Source organism: Bufo gargarizans, chromosome 4, assembly GCF_014858855.1.
Source record: "Bufo gargarizans isolate SCDJY-AF-19 chromosome 4, ASM1485885v1, whole genome shotgun sequence".
Lineage (NCBI taxonomy): Eukaryota > Metazoa > Chordata > Amphibia > Anura > Bufonidae > Bufo > Bufo gargarizans.
The window spans coordinates 471,207,767-471,224,639 of NC_058083.1; the positions used below are offsets into that span (position 1 = coordinate 471,207,767).

At 43.0% G+C, this 16,873-nt stretch overlaps 1 protein-coding gene across 1 annotated transcript in view; it reads right to left on the reverse strand.

Annotated features, from left to right (window-relative positions):
• Positions 1 to 16,873, reverse strand: part of APLF (aprataxin and PNKP like factor) — a 265,162-nt gene that overhangs the window by 74,282 nt on the left and 174,007 nt on the right. Inside the window, exon 8 of the mRNA XM_044291261.1 lies at positions 13,844 to 14,151. Within this exon, the coding sequence (XP_044147196.1) occupies positions 13,844 to 14,151 (308 nt within the window). The remainder of the gene's footprint in view (positions 1 to 13,843; positions 14,152 to 16,873) is intronic.

Consider the following 16,873-nt stretch of genomic DNA (forward strand, 5'->3'; position numbering starts at 1 on the left):
AAGGGAATATTTCCCAGCACAGAATGAATTCTCAGACTCTGATGTTAATAGGGTTGCATAGAAATAGTTAGCCTAATGACCATGAAAATGGTCGTACAGCATCCCTGGGAACATGAAGTGCGGCTTGAACGTTAATCAACAACCAAGAACACGTAGGTCATTTAAAGCGTTCACGCAGGTTCTTGTAGATTATTTCTTTGAAGTGTAACTACCACTACAGGATAGCAGTCAGAACTCTCCACTAGATGTGGCGTTTTTCAGACGTCTGTGATGAGATTCCTGCATATAATAGCAGCGGTCTCCTCCACTAACAAGCAGGAGATTGCTGGGAAGGAACGCGTCCTCCCGACAATCGCCTGCGATGGATGCTTAATATAATACTTGCCTAAGTCTTCTGTAGATAAATCAATGACTTCATTGCGTTTAGGCTACTTTCACATTAATGTATACAACAAGCTGGCCACTCACTAATACTTGGAACCAAACAACATAATTTCATGTACAATAGACAAATAACAAGAATAAAACTCCATACAATAAAATCCAGAATTCGCATATATGGACCAGTTACAGTCTATAAATTGGATATAAAATCGATAAAAAATAGTCCTGAGCAAGAATTATTTTCCATATAGTCTCTTATGAGGGAAACTAAAATCCAACTGTTCTTATAATTTGAAGACAAAATCTCAGAGCACGTGTGCGGCGTCCAGCTACACAGGCCCAAAACTTATCCACTTGAATTAATTGTATCCAAACTCATTTTGAACCGCAACGATCTTACAGGGGCATTATATTCATATGCCGTGTATATGCCGTTCGTCCTGAGACACTGGTGCTGTAATAGTAATGCTTACACTCACGTGTCCGCGATCTCACCCTTCGTCTATACCGCGCCGATTCGCATCACACGCTGACCTGCATACGTGTATCGATACCGGTTTACCTCGTGACTGATGACGTCCTCACGTGGGCGGACGGGTGCTTCGATATCTTACGGCTTGTAACCGATAGTAACCCTGTATTATTTCCTGTGTAATTAAAAGTCCTGCTTGCTCGAAATCGGTTGCGGGTAGTGGAACCAAATGCGTTTCGGGACTGTATATCGTCCCTTCCTCAGTGGTTATTCGTCCCCCATGTTTGCCCCATATTTATATATCTACTATACAGGTCCTTCTCAAAAAATTTGCATATTGTGATAAAGTTCATTATTTTCTGTAATGTACTGATAAACATTAGACTTTCATATATTTTAGATTCATTACACACCAACTGAAGTAGTTCAAGCCTTTTATTGTTTTAATATTGATGATTTTGGCATACAGCTCATGAAAACCCAAATTTCCTATCTAAAAAAATTAGCATATTTCATCCGACCAATAAAAGAAAAGTGTTTTTAATACAAAAAAAGTCAACCTTCAAATAATTATGTTCAGTTATGCACTCAATACTTGGTCGGGAATCCTTTTGCAGAAATGACTGCTTCAATGCGGCGTGGCATGGAGGCAATCAGCCTGTGGCACTGCTGAGGTGTTATGGAGGCCCAGGATGCTTCGATAGCGGCCTTAAGCTCATCCAGAGTGTTGGGTCTTGCGTCTCAACTTTCTCTTCCCAATATCCCACAGATTCTCTATGGGGTTCAAGTTAGGAGAGTTGGCAGGCCAATTGAGCACAGTAATACCATGGTCAGTAAACCATTTACCAGTGGTTTTGGCACTGTGAGCAGGTGCCAGGTCGTGCTGAAAAATGAAATCTTCATCTCCATAAAGCTTTTCAGCAGATGGAAGCATGAAGTGCTCCAAAATCTCCTGATAGCTAGTTGCATTGACCCTGCCCTTGATAAAACACAGTAGACCAACACCAGCAGCTGACATGGCACCCCAGGCCATCACTGACTGTGGGGACTTGACACTGGACTTCAGGCATTTTGCCATTTCCCTCTCCCCAGTCTTCCTCCAGACTCTGGCACCTTGATTTCCGAATGACATGCAACAGTCCAGTGCTGCTTCTCTGTAGCCCAGGTCAGGCGCTTCTGCCGCTGTTTCTGGTTCAAAAGTGTCTTGACCTGGGGAATGCGGCACCTGTAGCCCATTTCCTGCACACGCCTGTACACGGTGGCTCTGGATGTTTCTACTCCAGACTCAGTCCACTGCTTCCGCAGGTCCCCGAAGGTCTGGAATCGGTCCTTCTCCACAATCTTCCTCAGGGTCCGGTCACCTCTTCTCGTTGTGCAGCGTTTTCTGCCACACTTTTTCCTTCCCACAGACTTCCCACTGAGGTGCCTTGATACAGCACTCTGGGAACAGCCTCTTCGTTCAGAAATTTCTTTCTGTGTCTTACCCTCTTGCTTGAGGGTGCCAATGATGGCTTTCTGGACAGCAGTCAGGTCGGCAGTATTAGGCTACTTTCACACTAGCGTTCATAGGTCCGTTCGTGAGCTCCGTTTGAAGGAGCTCACAAGCGGACCCGAACGCCTCCGTCCAGCCCTGATGCAGTCTGAATGGAGCGGATCCGCTCAGACTGCATCAGTCTGGCGGCGTTCAGCCTCCGCTCCCCTCGCCTCCGCACGGACAGGCGGACAGCTGAACGCTGCTTGCAGCGTTCAGCTGTCCGCCTGGCCGTGCAGAGGTGAGCGGATTTGTTCAGACTTACAATGTAAGTCAATGGGAACGGATCCGCTTGAAGATGTCACCATATGGCTCAATCTTCAAGCGGATCCGTCCCCCATTGACTTTACATTGAAAGTCTGAACGGATCCGCTCAGGCTACTTTCACACTTAGAATTTTTTCTAAGTTATTAATGCAGACGGATCCGATCGAACGCTAGTGTGAAAGTAGCCTTACCCATGATTGCGGTTTTGAGTAATGAACCAGGCTGGGAGTTTTTAAAAGCCTCAGGAATCTTTTGCAGGTGTTTAGCGTTAATTAGTTGATTCAGATGATTAGGTTAATAGCTCGTTTAGAGAACCTTTTCATGATATGCTAATTTTTTTAGATAGGAATTTGGGGTTTTCATGAGCTGTATGCCAAAATCATCAATATTAAAACAATAAAAGGCTTGAACTACTTCAGTTGTGTGTAATGAATCTAAAATATATGAAAGTCTAATGTTTATCAGTACATTACAGAAAATAATGAACTTTATCACAATATGCTATTTTTTTTAGAATGACCTGTATGTCCATTGTGTGCTCACATCTCACCTTTTATCCAATTTTTTTATTAGATTTTTTAAAATCTGATTTTATTATAATGACCGCATTTTTAAAGAAAATATGTAATGAAAAGGAGTATAAACTGAGTGGAAACCATGTCTGATCAAATAAATGAATGTGATCTGACACCGCATCAAAGTCCTCGATGCGTTTTATAGCTTTTTAGATACTAAGCCTAGCGTATAGTATATTGTATGTCTTTAGATTTCGTTTTTTGCCTGCATAAAGGTTTGCACATCACCCCGACGTTCCGGTCAGTATACTCAGTGGACCGCACCAGGGTAGCCATTACTAGGGTTACCAAACTCCCTGAGTCCAGCAGAGCCTCCGTTGGACCGTCTCCCACTTCCACCTGGCACAAGTGATCTAGAGAGTCTGGGGTACCTGTTGCACACAGCCCACCTCTGCTGCCAGGGTACGAAACTCAATGGCGTATTCAGCTACGGATCGTGAACCCTGTCTGATGGACATAAGGAGCTTCGCAGCAGAGGCAGCACGAGCCGGCACATCGAATACCTTCCGAAGAGAAGCAACAAAACCGGAAAACCCGGCAACCACCAGATTGTTGTTCTCCCATAAAGGGCTGGCCCAGGCCAAGGCCTTGTCCGAGAGCAGCGAGATCAAGAAGCCCACCTTTGATCTCTCAGTAGGAAAGGCATGTGGCAGCAACTCGAAATAAATGCCCACCTGGTTAAGGAAACCTCGGCACTGAGTTGGCTCTCCCCCAAAGCGCTGTGGAAGGGGGGCAGAACCGGTCATACCCCGAAACACCGCAGGCGTAGCAACAGGTGTCGGGGTAGACTCTGGCGCAACAACCGGAGCGGCAGTAGGAGCGGGCCCAGGAGCGACAACCGACCCATCGGCAACGGAAGCTAAATGAGCCGTGCGTTCAAGCAGGGTTTGCAACGCCACAGCGAACCGACCCAACAGGTGATCCTGCTGATCAAGGCTGGCAACCAGCGTAGGTAGCGAGGATGGCCCTGTACCGTCAGAATTCATGGCTTGGTCCTAATGTCATGGAACCATGAACCAGACGTACAACAAGAGATAAGTGGAAATAAGAAGGCTTTATTGAAAATCAAGCTGTAAGGCAAAAGTCCAAACGGATGGCTAAACCAAAGCAGGGTCTTGCGAAGCCAGAGGTCAGGAACCAGAAGGGTAGTCAGACGAAGCCTGGATCAGGAACCAGCAGGGTAGTCAGACGAAGCCTGGATCAGGAACCAGCAGGGTAGTCAGACGAAGCCAGGATCAGGAACCAGAAGCAGCAGCAGTCTTAGAAGCATGTGAACACAGGAGGACCAAGCAAGGAACTGAAGCCACAAACCTCCTATATATATGAGCTAGGCATCCAGCTCCTCCCAGTGGGAAGGAGGAGCCGCAGGGTGGAAGGCTACAAGAAACCCAGAAACCAAGATGGCCGCCAGCACATGTCAAACGAAGGAGAGCAGCAAGAAGGTAAGACCATGACACGGAGCCAGGTCCGCCGTGAGTACATCCTGGGCGGGTTTTATCGGCTCAAATCTCCGGGCCTGGAGTTGAGATTTCCGGGGTTTGCCAACCCCTCTCCTGACACAACCCTCCTTTAGATTCCTGGTAGCTTCATAGCATTCCACCAGGTCCACCATCTCAAGGCCATTGCCAGGATACAACTGACTGATCCAGTGTTGGAGAGTGTATGGCAAAGCCCTCCAGAACATATTGGCTAACAGACGATCCAGCATAGCAGTGGGACTTAGCACGTCAGGCTGTAGCCATTTTTGCAAGGGGTGAAGTTATAATACTGGGGTATTGCAGGCTCAGCTGGGTTGAACCACCACTGATGCATCCGCTGGGCCTGGACCAACACATTCACCTCCAGTCTTGCCAGAATATCACCCTTAACTTTCTGGCAAGTCTAAATAGATCGGATGCCAGGAAGCAGCAGCTGGTTTGTTTCTTGCTGCTGCCTGTTAGCCTCGCGCTGTTGCAGATTCGTTTCTTGCTGCTGTTTGTTAGCGTTCATTACCACCTCCAATTTGTCAAGGGTCACGGGTTGAAATTTAGCGGGTTTAATGCAAGACATACAACCGTGCCCGGTGGGAAAAAACAACAACATTTAGGCGCATACGCCTGCCTCTCTGCGCTTGCCCACATCCTCCACCAATTGTGGGGCTTCGCTCTGGTAGTTAGGATAAGCGGGCGCAGTACAGAGACAAAAATACAAGTTTGTAATTCAAACTTCAGTGTTTATTCACACATGGTGCCAAAAACAAAATGTCACTTTTGCAGTGTTGGTGTTACTTCACACCCAATGGCGTTAATATAGCCAAAAGTCACCTTTGTGGCAGTGCTGCCTCAGAAAGTCCAAATACAGGCTTTAGGCGGTATGTTCCCCTGACACATGGGTCTCAGCTCTCCAGCCCAGCACAGGTCTAAGATCCCAGCACACAGACATGGCTTCTGAGCCCAGCTGCCTATTTAAGGACAGCCAGGTGCTGACAAAACCCGGACCTGCACTTAAAATCCGGTCCGGTATTTGACCTCACCTGGATGTAAATCAGCCTAGCAGCACATGCTGGGACGAAAATACCTGTTTTCCCAGACCAAACCTCTCACTGTGCACTGTGTCACAATATATAAATATGTATATATATGTACACACACACACACACTGTATAAATAAATATATATATATATATACAGTTGCAAGAAAAAGTATGTGAACCCTTTGGAATGATATGTATTTCTGCACAAATTGGTCATAAAATGTGATCTGATCTTCATCCAAGTCACAACAATAGACAATCACAGTCTGCTTGAACTAATAACACACAAAGAATTAAATGTTACCATGTTTTTATTGAACGCACCATGTAAACATTCACAGTGCAGGTGGAAAAAGTATGTGAAACCCTAGACAAATTACATCTCCAAGAGCTAATTGGAGTGAGGTGTCAGCCAACTGGAGTCCAGTCAATGAGATGAGATTGGAGGTGTTGGTTACAGCTGCCCTGCCCTATAAAAAACACACACCAGTTCTGGGTTTGCTTTTCACAAGAAGCATTGCCTGATGTGAATGATGCCTCGCACAAAAGAGCTGTCAGACGACCTACGATTAAGAATTGTTGACTTGCATAAAGCTGGAAAGGGTTATACAAGTATCTCCAAAAGCCTTGCTGTTCATCAGTCCATGGTAAGACAAATTGTCTATAAATGGTGAAAGTTCAGCACTGCTGCTACTCTCCCTAGGAGTGGCCGTCCTGTAAATATGACTGCAAGAGCACAGCGCAGACTGCTCAATGAGTTGAAGAAGAATCCTAGAGTGTCAGCTAAAGACTTACAAAAGTCTCTGGCATATGCTAACATCCCTGTTAGCGAATCTACAATAAGTAAAACACTAAACAAGAATGGATTTCATGGGAGGATACCACAGAGGAAGCCACTGCTGTCCAAAAAAAACATTGCTGCACGTTTATAGTTTGTACAAGAGCACCTGGATGTTCCACAGCAGTACAGGCAAAATATTCTGTGGACAAATGAAACCAAAGTTGAGTTGTTTGGAATAAACACACAACACTATCTGTGGAGAAAAAGAGGCACAGCACACCAACATCAAAACCTCATCCCAACTGTGAAGTATGGTGGTGGGGGCATGATAGTTTGGGGCTGCTTTGCTGCATCAGGGCCTGGACGGATTGCTATTATCGAAGGAAAAATGAATTCCCAAGTTTATCAAGACATTTTGCAGGAGAACTTAAGGCCATCTGTCCACCAGCTGAAGCTCAACAGAAGATGAGTGTTGCAACAAGACAACGACCCAAAGCATTGAAGTAAATCAACAACAGAATGGCTTAAACAGAGGAAAATACGCCTTCTGGAGTGGCCCAGTCAGAGTCCTCAACCCGATTGAGATGCTGTGGCATGACCTCAAGAAAGCAATTCACACCAGACAGCCCAAGAATATAGCTGAACTGAAACAGTTCTGTAAAGAGGAATGGTCAAGAATTACTCCTGACCGTTGTGGACATCTGATCTGCAACTACAGGAACCGTTTGGTTGAAGTTATTGCTGCAAAAGGAAGTTCAACCAGTTATTAAATCCAAGGGTTCACATACTTTTTCCACCTGCACTGTGAATGTTTAAATGGTGTGTTCAATAAAAACATGGTAACATTTATTTATTTGTGTGTTATTCGTTTAAGCAGACTGTGATTGTCTATTGTTGTGACTTAGATGAAGATCAGATCACATTTTATTACCAATTTGTGCAAAAATCCATATTATTCCAAAGGGTTCACATACTTTTTCTTGCAACTGTATATATATATATATATATGATAATGTCCGCACTCTTAAACACTTTATTTACCCCTGTGGTTGCAATGTTTTCAGCTCATTCACAGAGCCTTTTTCAAGCTATGAGCAGAAACGTTGCAACTTGTGTTGAGTGAACTTGTGTTTCAAGTTCAAGTCCAGCGTACATGGTTTTAGGTTATCTAAGAATTCCATTATGGATTCCGCTACCACAGACCATAATGGAATTTTTAGATAACCCAAACCTTGTACGTCGAACTTAAAACCACAAGTTCAATCATCCCTAGTTGGACCACAGGAGTAAATAAAGTGTTTTTCTTTTCACTCATTTTTTGAGAGTGCTGCCATTATTTTTTTATTCTCAGATTATCCTGGAGTTGATTCCGGATCCATTGGCCTGCACCTCCATATTTATATTTGGCCTGATGTGCTGCCATTGTCATAAATACAGTTAGGTCCATATATATTTGGACATAGACAACATTTTTCTAATTTTTGTTCTGTACATTTCCACAATGGATTTTGAACAAAACAATTCAGGTGTTGAAGTTCAGACCTTCAGCTTTAATTCAGTGGGTTGAACAAAATGATTGCATAAAAATGTGAGGAACCGAAACATTTTTTAAACTAAATACTTTTATTTCAGGGGCTCAAAAGTAATTGGACAAATTAAATAATTGTAAATAAAATGTAAATTTTTAATACTAGGTTGAAAACCCTTTGTTGGCAATGACTGCCTGAAGTCTTTAACTCATTGACATCACCAGACGCTGCGTTTCCTCCTTTTTCAGTGCACGGCTATGCCTTGACTGCATCGGTTTTCAGTTGCTGTTTGTTTGTGGGCCTTTCTGTCTGAGGTTTAATCTTTAACAAGTGAAATGCTCTATTGGGTTCAGATCAGGTGACGGACTTGGCCATTAAAGAGTATTCCACTTCTTTGTTTTAATAAACTCCTGGGTTGCTTTGGCTTTTTGTTTTGGGTCATTGTCCGTCTGTATATGAAACGCTGATCAATCAGTTTGGCTGCATTTGGCTGGATCTGAGCACACAGTATGGTCTCTGAAAACCCCAGAATTCATCCGGCTGCTTCTGTCCTGTGTCACATCATCAATAAACACTAGGGACCCAGTGTCACTGGCAGCCTTGCATGCCCAAGCATCACACTGCTTCCGCCGTGTTTCACAGATGATGTGGTATGCTTTGAAACATGAGCTGTACCATGCCTTCACCATACTATTTTCTAGTAGAGGCTGATCTTGGTTTTATCTGTCTAAAGAATGTTTTTCCAAAAGTGTGCTGTTTTTTAAGATGTTTTTTTTTTTTTAGCAAAGTTCAATCTAGCCTACTTATTCTTGAGGCTTATAAGTGGCTTGCACCGTACAGTGAACACTCTGTATTTACTTTCATGTAGTCTTCTCTTTATGGTAGATTTGGATATTGATACGCCTATATCAAGCAGAGTGTTGTTCACTTGGTTGGCTGTTGTGAAGGGGTTTGATTCTGCGATCATCCACCACTGTTGTCTTCGGTGGGTGTCCAGGTCTTTTTGCATTGTTGCGGTCATCAGTGCTTTCTTTCTTTCTCAGGATGCACCAAACTGTAGATTTTGCCTAATAGTGTAGCAATTTCTCAGATGTTTTTTTTCTATTTTCGCAGATGAAGGATGGCTTGTTTCACCTGCATGGAGAACTTCTTTGACCGCACGTTTACTTCTCAGCAAAATGTTCAAAATACAAGCACCACATCTCAAATCAACTCCAAGCCTTTTATGTGCTTAATTGAGAATGAAATAATGAAGGAATTGCCCACACCTGCCCATGAAATAGCCTTTGAGTCCATTTAAAAACAGGGTGCCACATGTAAAGGATCTGAAACTCCTAAACCCTTCATCCAATTATAATGTGGATACCCTCAAATGAAAGCTAAAAGTCTGGACTTTTTGTCCATGTCCATTATAGAACTATAACTTGAATATGTTTTAATAATCAGGTAATAAAAACAAAATGTGTGTCAGTGTCCAAATATATATGGACCTAACTGTATATATATATATATATATATATATATATATATATATATAAAACAAAAAAATGGCTGTTCTGGCACAGTTTTTATTTTTTACAATGTTCACCTGACAGGGAGATCATGTGATATTTTTATAGAGCAGGTTATTAAGGACACAGTGATACCTAATATGTCTATTTCTTTAATTTTATTTTGGTTTTACACAATAAAAAATAAAAAATAAATTGAAATCATGTTTTGTGTTTCCATTTTCTGAAAGCCATATTATTTATATTTTTTTGAAAGATTGCTTTACGTTGGTTCTCATTTTTTGTGGTATGAGATGACGGTTTGATTGGTACCATTTTGGGGCACATATGACTTTTTGATTGACGTTTTTATCACACTGATGTAAGGTGATAAAAAATTGCTTTTTTAATTTTTATTTTAAAAAATTTACGGCGTTCACCAGACGTGTTGGATCACATGGTATTTTTATAGAGCAGGTTGATACGGACACGGCAACACCTAATATGGGCATTTTAAAAAATGTATAATTTGCAATAAAAGCTGTTTTGAAAAAAAAATAAACATGTCCCTGGCATGATCAGCAGAAGCTATGCCTCATCAGATGCCACCCCATTCCTGACATGACCAGCACAACAGTTGCCACCCCTGTCCTTGGCATGATCAGCAGAAGCTATGCCTCATCCACCCCAGTCCCTGGCATGACCAGCAGCAATACCTTTATCAGAGGGGGCAGCACCCCAGCAATCTTGGCCAAGTGCTCTACCATCAGACCCTGCATGGCCAGCATTAATGCTCCCCAGTTTACTCCACAGCATGGTGACCAGTAGCCCCTCACCTTCTGCAGCTTCCACCTGGCCCCCAGCACCATGACCTCGTGGCTGCTGTGCTTGCCCTCCTACAGGCACTGGTAGCACACCAGCACCTGGACGCAGTACATGCTGTGTTGTCCAGATCATGGTCGGTGCAGGTGGAGATCTTGCAGGGGCTTAGCCTCCGGCTCACCCTGCCAGGGGCCGGTGGCAGTGTAGGCAGGAGAACACGTCGCACTGCTCGCACAGCAGCCGCGCAGAGACACATCAGCTGTCCAGCAGGAGGGAGTGTTGGTACTGCCGCCAGGTCAGGCACTAGTTGAGGACGAAAAGGGGAGACAGCAGTGCCCCGGAGGAGTGATGGTGTGGCAAGTGGGGAGCAGGGCATGCTGAGAAGGAACACCCGATGGGGGGTGGGGGAAATGAGTGATGGTGCGGCAGGTGGGGATGGGGCATGATGAGAAGGAACACCCAATGGGGGGTGGGGGGACGTAAATACCTTTGGTTCTCACTATGGCAAAAACCAGCAGCAACCACACCACACAGATTTTTATTTTGGGGGGGAAGGAGGGGTGGCCGAGAGGAAGGGAGCTCCATCAGGTAACCCTTCAAGCATCTGGTCGTTGCAACGGCAGAGCTGCGTCCGGATGGTTAACCTCTGGAAGGGGTTATGTCTGTAATGTCAAGCAGAGTGTCAGCTGTATGTTACAGTTGACACTCTACACTACTGGGCCATCCCATTGTGGGGGAGAGGGGACCGCTGCTGGGGAGGGAAAGAGACACTGCGCACTCCCCTGTGGAGAAAGGAGGAGTTACAGAAAATCTGTCAGGTGACGGATTCTCTGTAAATTCACTAAGAGCAGCCTACTGTGCAGAGGAAGCACAGCAGGCTGTAGAAGGAAAACAAAAAAAGAAAAAGAAACAAAACCAATTGGAGAAATTATTTTCTCCACAAAATAAATTAGTGTAAAAAATTGTATTTAATTTTTTACAAAAAGGTCTCTAAATCCTTTAACCCCTTAAGGACCCTATTTCACCTTAAGGACTTGGCCATTTTTTGCAAATCTGACCAGTGTCACTTTAAGTGCTGATAACTTTAAAACTCTTTGACTTATCGAGGCCATTCTGAGACAGTTTTTTCGTCACATATTGTATTTCATGACACTGGTAAAATGAAGTAATAAAAAAAAAAAATTATTTATAAAAAAAATACCACATTTACCAAAGATTTTTAAAAAATTGCAAATTTCCAAGTTTCAATTTCTCTACTTCTATAATACATAGTAATACCTACAAAAATAGTTATTAATTTACATTCCCTATATGTCTACTTCATGTTTGGATCATTTTGGGAATGATATTTTATTTTTGGGGGATGTTACAAGGCTTAGAAGTTTAGAAGCAAATCTTGAAATTTTTCTGAAATTTTCAAAAACCCAATTTTTAGGGACCAGTTCAGGTCTGAAGTCACTTTGTGAGGCTTACATAATAGAAACCACCCAATGACCCCATTCTAAAAACTTCACCCCTCAAGGTATTCAAAACTGATTTTACAAACTTTGTTAACCCTTTAGGTGTTCCACAAGAATTAATGGAAAATAGAGATACAATTTCAATATTTCACTTTTTTGGCAGATTTTCAATTTTAACAATTTTTTTCCAGTTACAAAGCAAGGGTTAACAGCCAAACCCAACTCAATATTTACGGCCCCGATTCTGTAGTTTACAGAAACACCTTATATGTGGTTGTAAACTGCTGTACGGGCACACGGCAGGGCACAGAAGGAAAGGAATGCCACACGGTTTTTGGAAGGCAGGTTTTGCTGGACTGTTTTTTTTTTTTTTGTTTTTTTTTTACACCATATCCCAATTGAAGCCCCCCTGATGCACCCCTAGAGTAGAAACTCCATAAAAGTGACCCCATCTAAGAAATTACACCCCTCAATGTGTTCAAAACTGATTTTACAAATGTAGTTAACCCTTTAGGTGTTCCACAAATGGAATTTATTAATGGAAAATAGAGATACAATTTAAAAATTTAACTTTTTTGGCAGATTTTCCAGTTACAAAGCAAGGGTTAACAGCCAAACCCAACTTAATATTTATGGCCCTGATTCTGTAGTTTACAGAATTACCCCATTTATATGGATGCCCGCTGAATGATTTCAGCGGACATCCTGCTCCTATTAACTCCCGCCACGCCGCAATGTAGTTTTAAAGTTAGGACGTACCGGTACGTCATGGGTCCTTAAGGACTCAGCAAACATGGCGTACCGGTACGTCCTTAAGGGGTTAATCTATCATTTCAGCAAATTACATCTATATGTAGACAAATTTAATACTGTACAAGGCACTTACTAATGTATTGTGATTGTCCCTATTGCCTCCTTTGTTGGCTGGATTAATTTTTCCATCACATTATACACCGCTCTTATCCAAGGCTTACGACCACTCTTCAGTCCAGCAGTGGTGGCTGTGCTCGCACATCATAGGAAAATGCACCGCCCTATGCGCACCCCTGCTGCGCTAGGCAGCAGAGAGGCCTGCGCTTTTTCCTTATAGTGCACAAGCACGACCACCGCTGCTGGATTGTTGGGTGGTTGTAACCATGGAAACAAGCAGTGTATAATGTGAGGGAAAAATGAATCCAGCCAGCAAAGGAGGCAATATGGATAATAACAATACATTAGTAAGTGCCTTGTAATAACTTTCTCTACATGATAAACGCCATCTGCTGAAGAGAGACAATACCTTTAACCTCGTTAATTACTGATGTCTTCCTTCGTTCTAACATTCCCCTCTTGTTAGCGGAACCGAAAAGCTTTGTCCTAAACGATGCTCAGCTCTGGAGGACTAAAGCTTTTCAAAGACTATGGAAGAGGCTGACAAACATGGAAACGCATAGAAAATAGTTTATGACTAAAATTGTATAGCGGCTGTGCTTGATATCATGCTAGGCCCCACTAAAGAGAATGGGGCTGAGCGCAATACCAAGGCCAGCCGCTATACAAATGTACAGCGCTGTGCTTGGTAAGCACAGAGAAGGCTGCATGCCTTCTCAAACAGCTGATCGGCTTGGGGTCCTCAATGACAGACCCCCACTGATACTGATGACCTAAACTGAGGATAGGTCATCAGTATCAAAATCCTGGAAAACCCCTTTAATATGATGCTAAATATTATGTACGGTACATACATTTCTACTTGTGGTTTACTTTATTTCTTCTACATGAGGAATATTTTCACTGAAAAAAACTATAGAGAAATACTTGCATCTCTACGTCCTCATGATCAAGGTAACAAATGATTTATACATCATTGTGCTAGGTAGTATGAAACTGGAAAGGTAACTGCTTCGTGCTAGGAGCAAGAGTGCAACCACCAGTTTTTAAAATTATGGGTTGGGAGAACATTTGATCAGCTTTTCCATGAGGAGAGAAAATATCATGACCTTACAAAGTTCAAATGTTCCTATAAAGAAAAACACAATTACCTGTAGCACTGCTCTCCATATATGCAGGGAACTCGCTTTTTGGGGGCTTGTTGGGAGTTCTGCGTTGATGTTGGACTAAGACTGATGTTGTCACTGTTATCTGCTTTAGCGACTGAAGACTTGTTGTTTGAAGTAGATGGACTTCCAGGTGAACTACTGTTGCTGGGTGGTGGGGTTGAGAGTTTAGGAGTGTCGTCACAGTGCTCCTCTTTCATATCGTCTTCCTCATTGTCTACCCCAAGACTTTTCTGTAAGTTGACTGGAGTGGCTGCTCTTGGTAAACTACCAGAGGTAGTTGGAAATGAGACCTTTCAAAACACAAAAAAATACATCATACAGTAAATGTAAAAAGTAGTTTGATTACTTTTTCACCTAAACAGTACTTATCAGCTCTCCTGATGTGTCTGTTTCAGTAAAAGACTACGAATTTGACAAGACCACTCCCTTATACAGATCAGATTTCCTGTGACCGATGTACCATACCATCATATACTATGCATACTGGACATCTTCCTTGAGAAGACGCCCCCACCCCAGAAGACAATTGAAATTGCATTGAATGTGGTCGTCTCAAATTTTAAAGGGAGCCTGTCACTATGAAAATGCAACGTAACCTACATGAAGTATGTTATACCGCAGGAGGAGCTGAGCAGATCGATATATAGTTTTATGGGAGAAGATTCAGTATAACTTGTAATTTATCCATTCAAATCCCTGCTCATTCTGCGCTTTCAAGTCCAGGAGGCGGTCCTATCAGTGATTGACAACTATTTCTGTAAACATAGTCACTGATAGGACCACCTCCTTGGCTTCAAAGCCCAGAATGAGCAGGAATTTAACCCCTTAGTGGCCGGCCTGGTTTGGGGCTTACTGACAAAGCGTTTTTCTTCCTTTTTTTATCGTCGCTTTCCAAGAGCTATAACTTTTTTTATTTTTCCGTCTATATAGCTTTATGAGGGCTTGTTTTTTGCAGGACAAGTTGTAGTTTTTAATGGCGCCATTTTGGTGTACACATAACTTTCTGATTAACTTTTATTAACTCTTTCTGGGAGGGAGATGGGAAAAACAGCAATACTGCCTCTGCGTTTTTACGTTATAAATTTTACGGCGTTCAATTTTCAGTATAAATAACATAACATCTTTATTTTCTGGGTCAGTACGATTACAGCGATACCAAATACATATATTTTTTTTTACGTTTTACAACTTTTTTTGCAATAAAACCCCCTTTTTCTTTTTTTTAAAGAAATTCATTTTTTTGCATTGCCGCTTCCCAAGACCCATAACTTTTTTATTTTTCCTTCTATGGAGTTGTGTGAGGGCTTGATTTTTGCAGGACGACTTGTATTTTTCAGTGGTAATATTTTGGAGTTAATGGCTCGATTTTGATCGATTATGTTTTTTCGGTGACAACTATGAATAAATTAGCAATTAAGTCTTTTTTATTATTTTTTTACGGCGTTCACCGTAGGTGATAATTTATGTTATATTTATGTAGTCCGGGTCGGCAATGACAGACTGCTCATCAAACAAGATGTTTCCAAGCCCAAACAGTGCATTATTGTGTCACTTTAAGCAGTACAGATGATCACCCAGTTAACGTTACTGGGTGAGGCTCGAGCACCACAAATACAATATAAACACCTGCCTGTCTGGGCTCTACCTAATACAGAGGTATCCCAAACTTACCTCTAAGATGCAGTTCACTCAAGGGGTGAGATCCAGCTTTACTCAGCCATGCGGTCCAGCAGCCTCCTGGCTGTGACCACACCGGTACCTTGGGAGCGATCACTGTCCAACAGCCCCCATGGCTGTGACCACACCAGTACCTTGGGGGGGATCGCGGTCTAACAGCCCTCCTGGCTGTGACCACACCAGTACCTTAGGGGGATGACGGTCCGATAGCCCTCCTGGCTGTGACCACACTGAGCATCTCAGGCTTCTCTCTTCAGACTCCCCCACCTGAGGATTGTTGCTGACTTTTAAACGAGAACTGTGGACAGGGGCCACCTGTGAAACCCGGAGTGGATTGTGGGGAAAACACAGCAAACCATAACATACAGGTCCTTCTCAAAAAATTAGCATATTGTGATAAAGTTCATTATTTTCTGTAATGTACTGATAAACATTAGACTTTCATATATTTTAGATTCATTAAACACCAACTGAAGTAGTTCAAGCCTTTTATTGTTTTAATATTGATGATTTTGGCATACAGCTCATGAAAACCCCAAATTCCTATCAAAAAATTAGCATATCATGAAAAGGTTCTCTAAACGAGCTATTAACCTAATCATCTGAATCAACTAATTAACACTAAACACCTGCAAAAGATTCCTGAGGCTTTTAAAAACTCCCAGCCTGGTTCATTACTCAAAACCGCAATCATGGGTAAGACTGCCGACCTGACTGCTGTCCAGAAGGCCAGTATTGACACCCTCAAGCAAGAGGGTAAGACACAGAAAGAAATTTCTGAACGAATAGGCTGTTCCCAGAGTGCTGTATCAAGGCACCTCAGTGGGAAGTCTGTGGGAAGGAAAAAGTGTGGCAGAAAACGCTGCACAACGAGAAGAGGTGACCGGACCCTGAGGAAGATTGTGGAGAAGGACCGATTCCAGACCCTGGGGGACCTGCGGAAGCAGTGGACTGAGTCTGGAGTAGAAACATCCAGAGCCACCGTGTACAGGCGTGTGCAGGAAATGGGCTACAGGTGCCGCATTCCCCAGGTCAAGCCACTTTTGAACCAGAAACAGCGGCAGAAGCGCCTGACACGGGCTACAGAGAAGCAGCACTGAACTGTTGCATGTCATTCGGAAATCAAGGTGCCAGAATCTGGAGGAAGACTGGGGAGAGGGAAATGCCAAAATGCCTGAAGTCCAGTGTCAAGTACCCACAGTCATTGATGGTCTGGGGTGCCATGTCAGCTGCTGGTGTTGGTCCACTGTGTTTTATCAAGGGCAGGGTCAATGCAGCTAGCTATCAGGAGATTTTGGAGCACTTCATGCTTCCATCTGCTGAAAAGCTTTATGG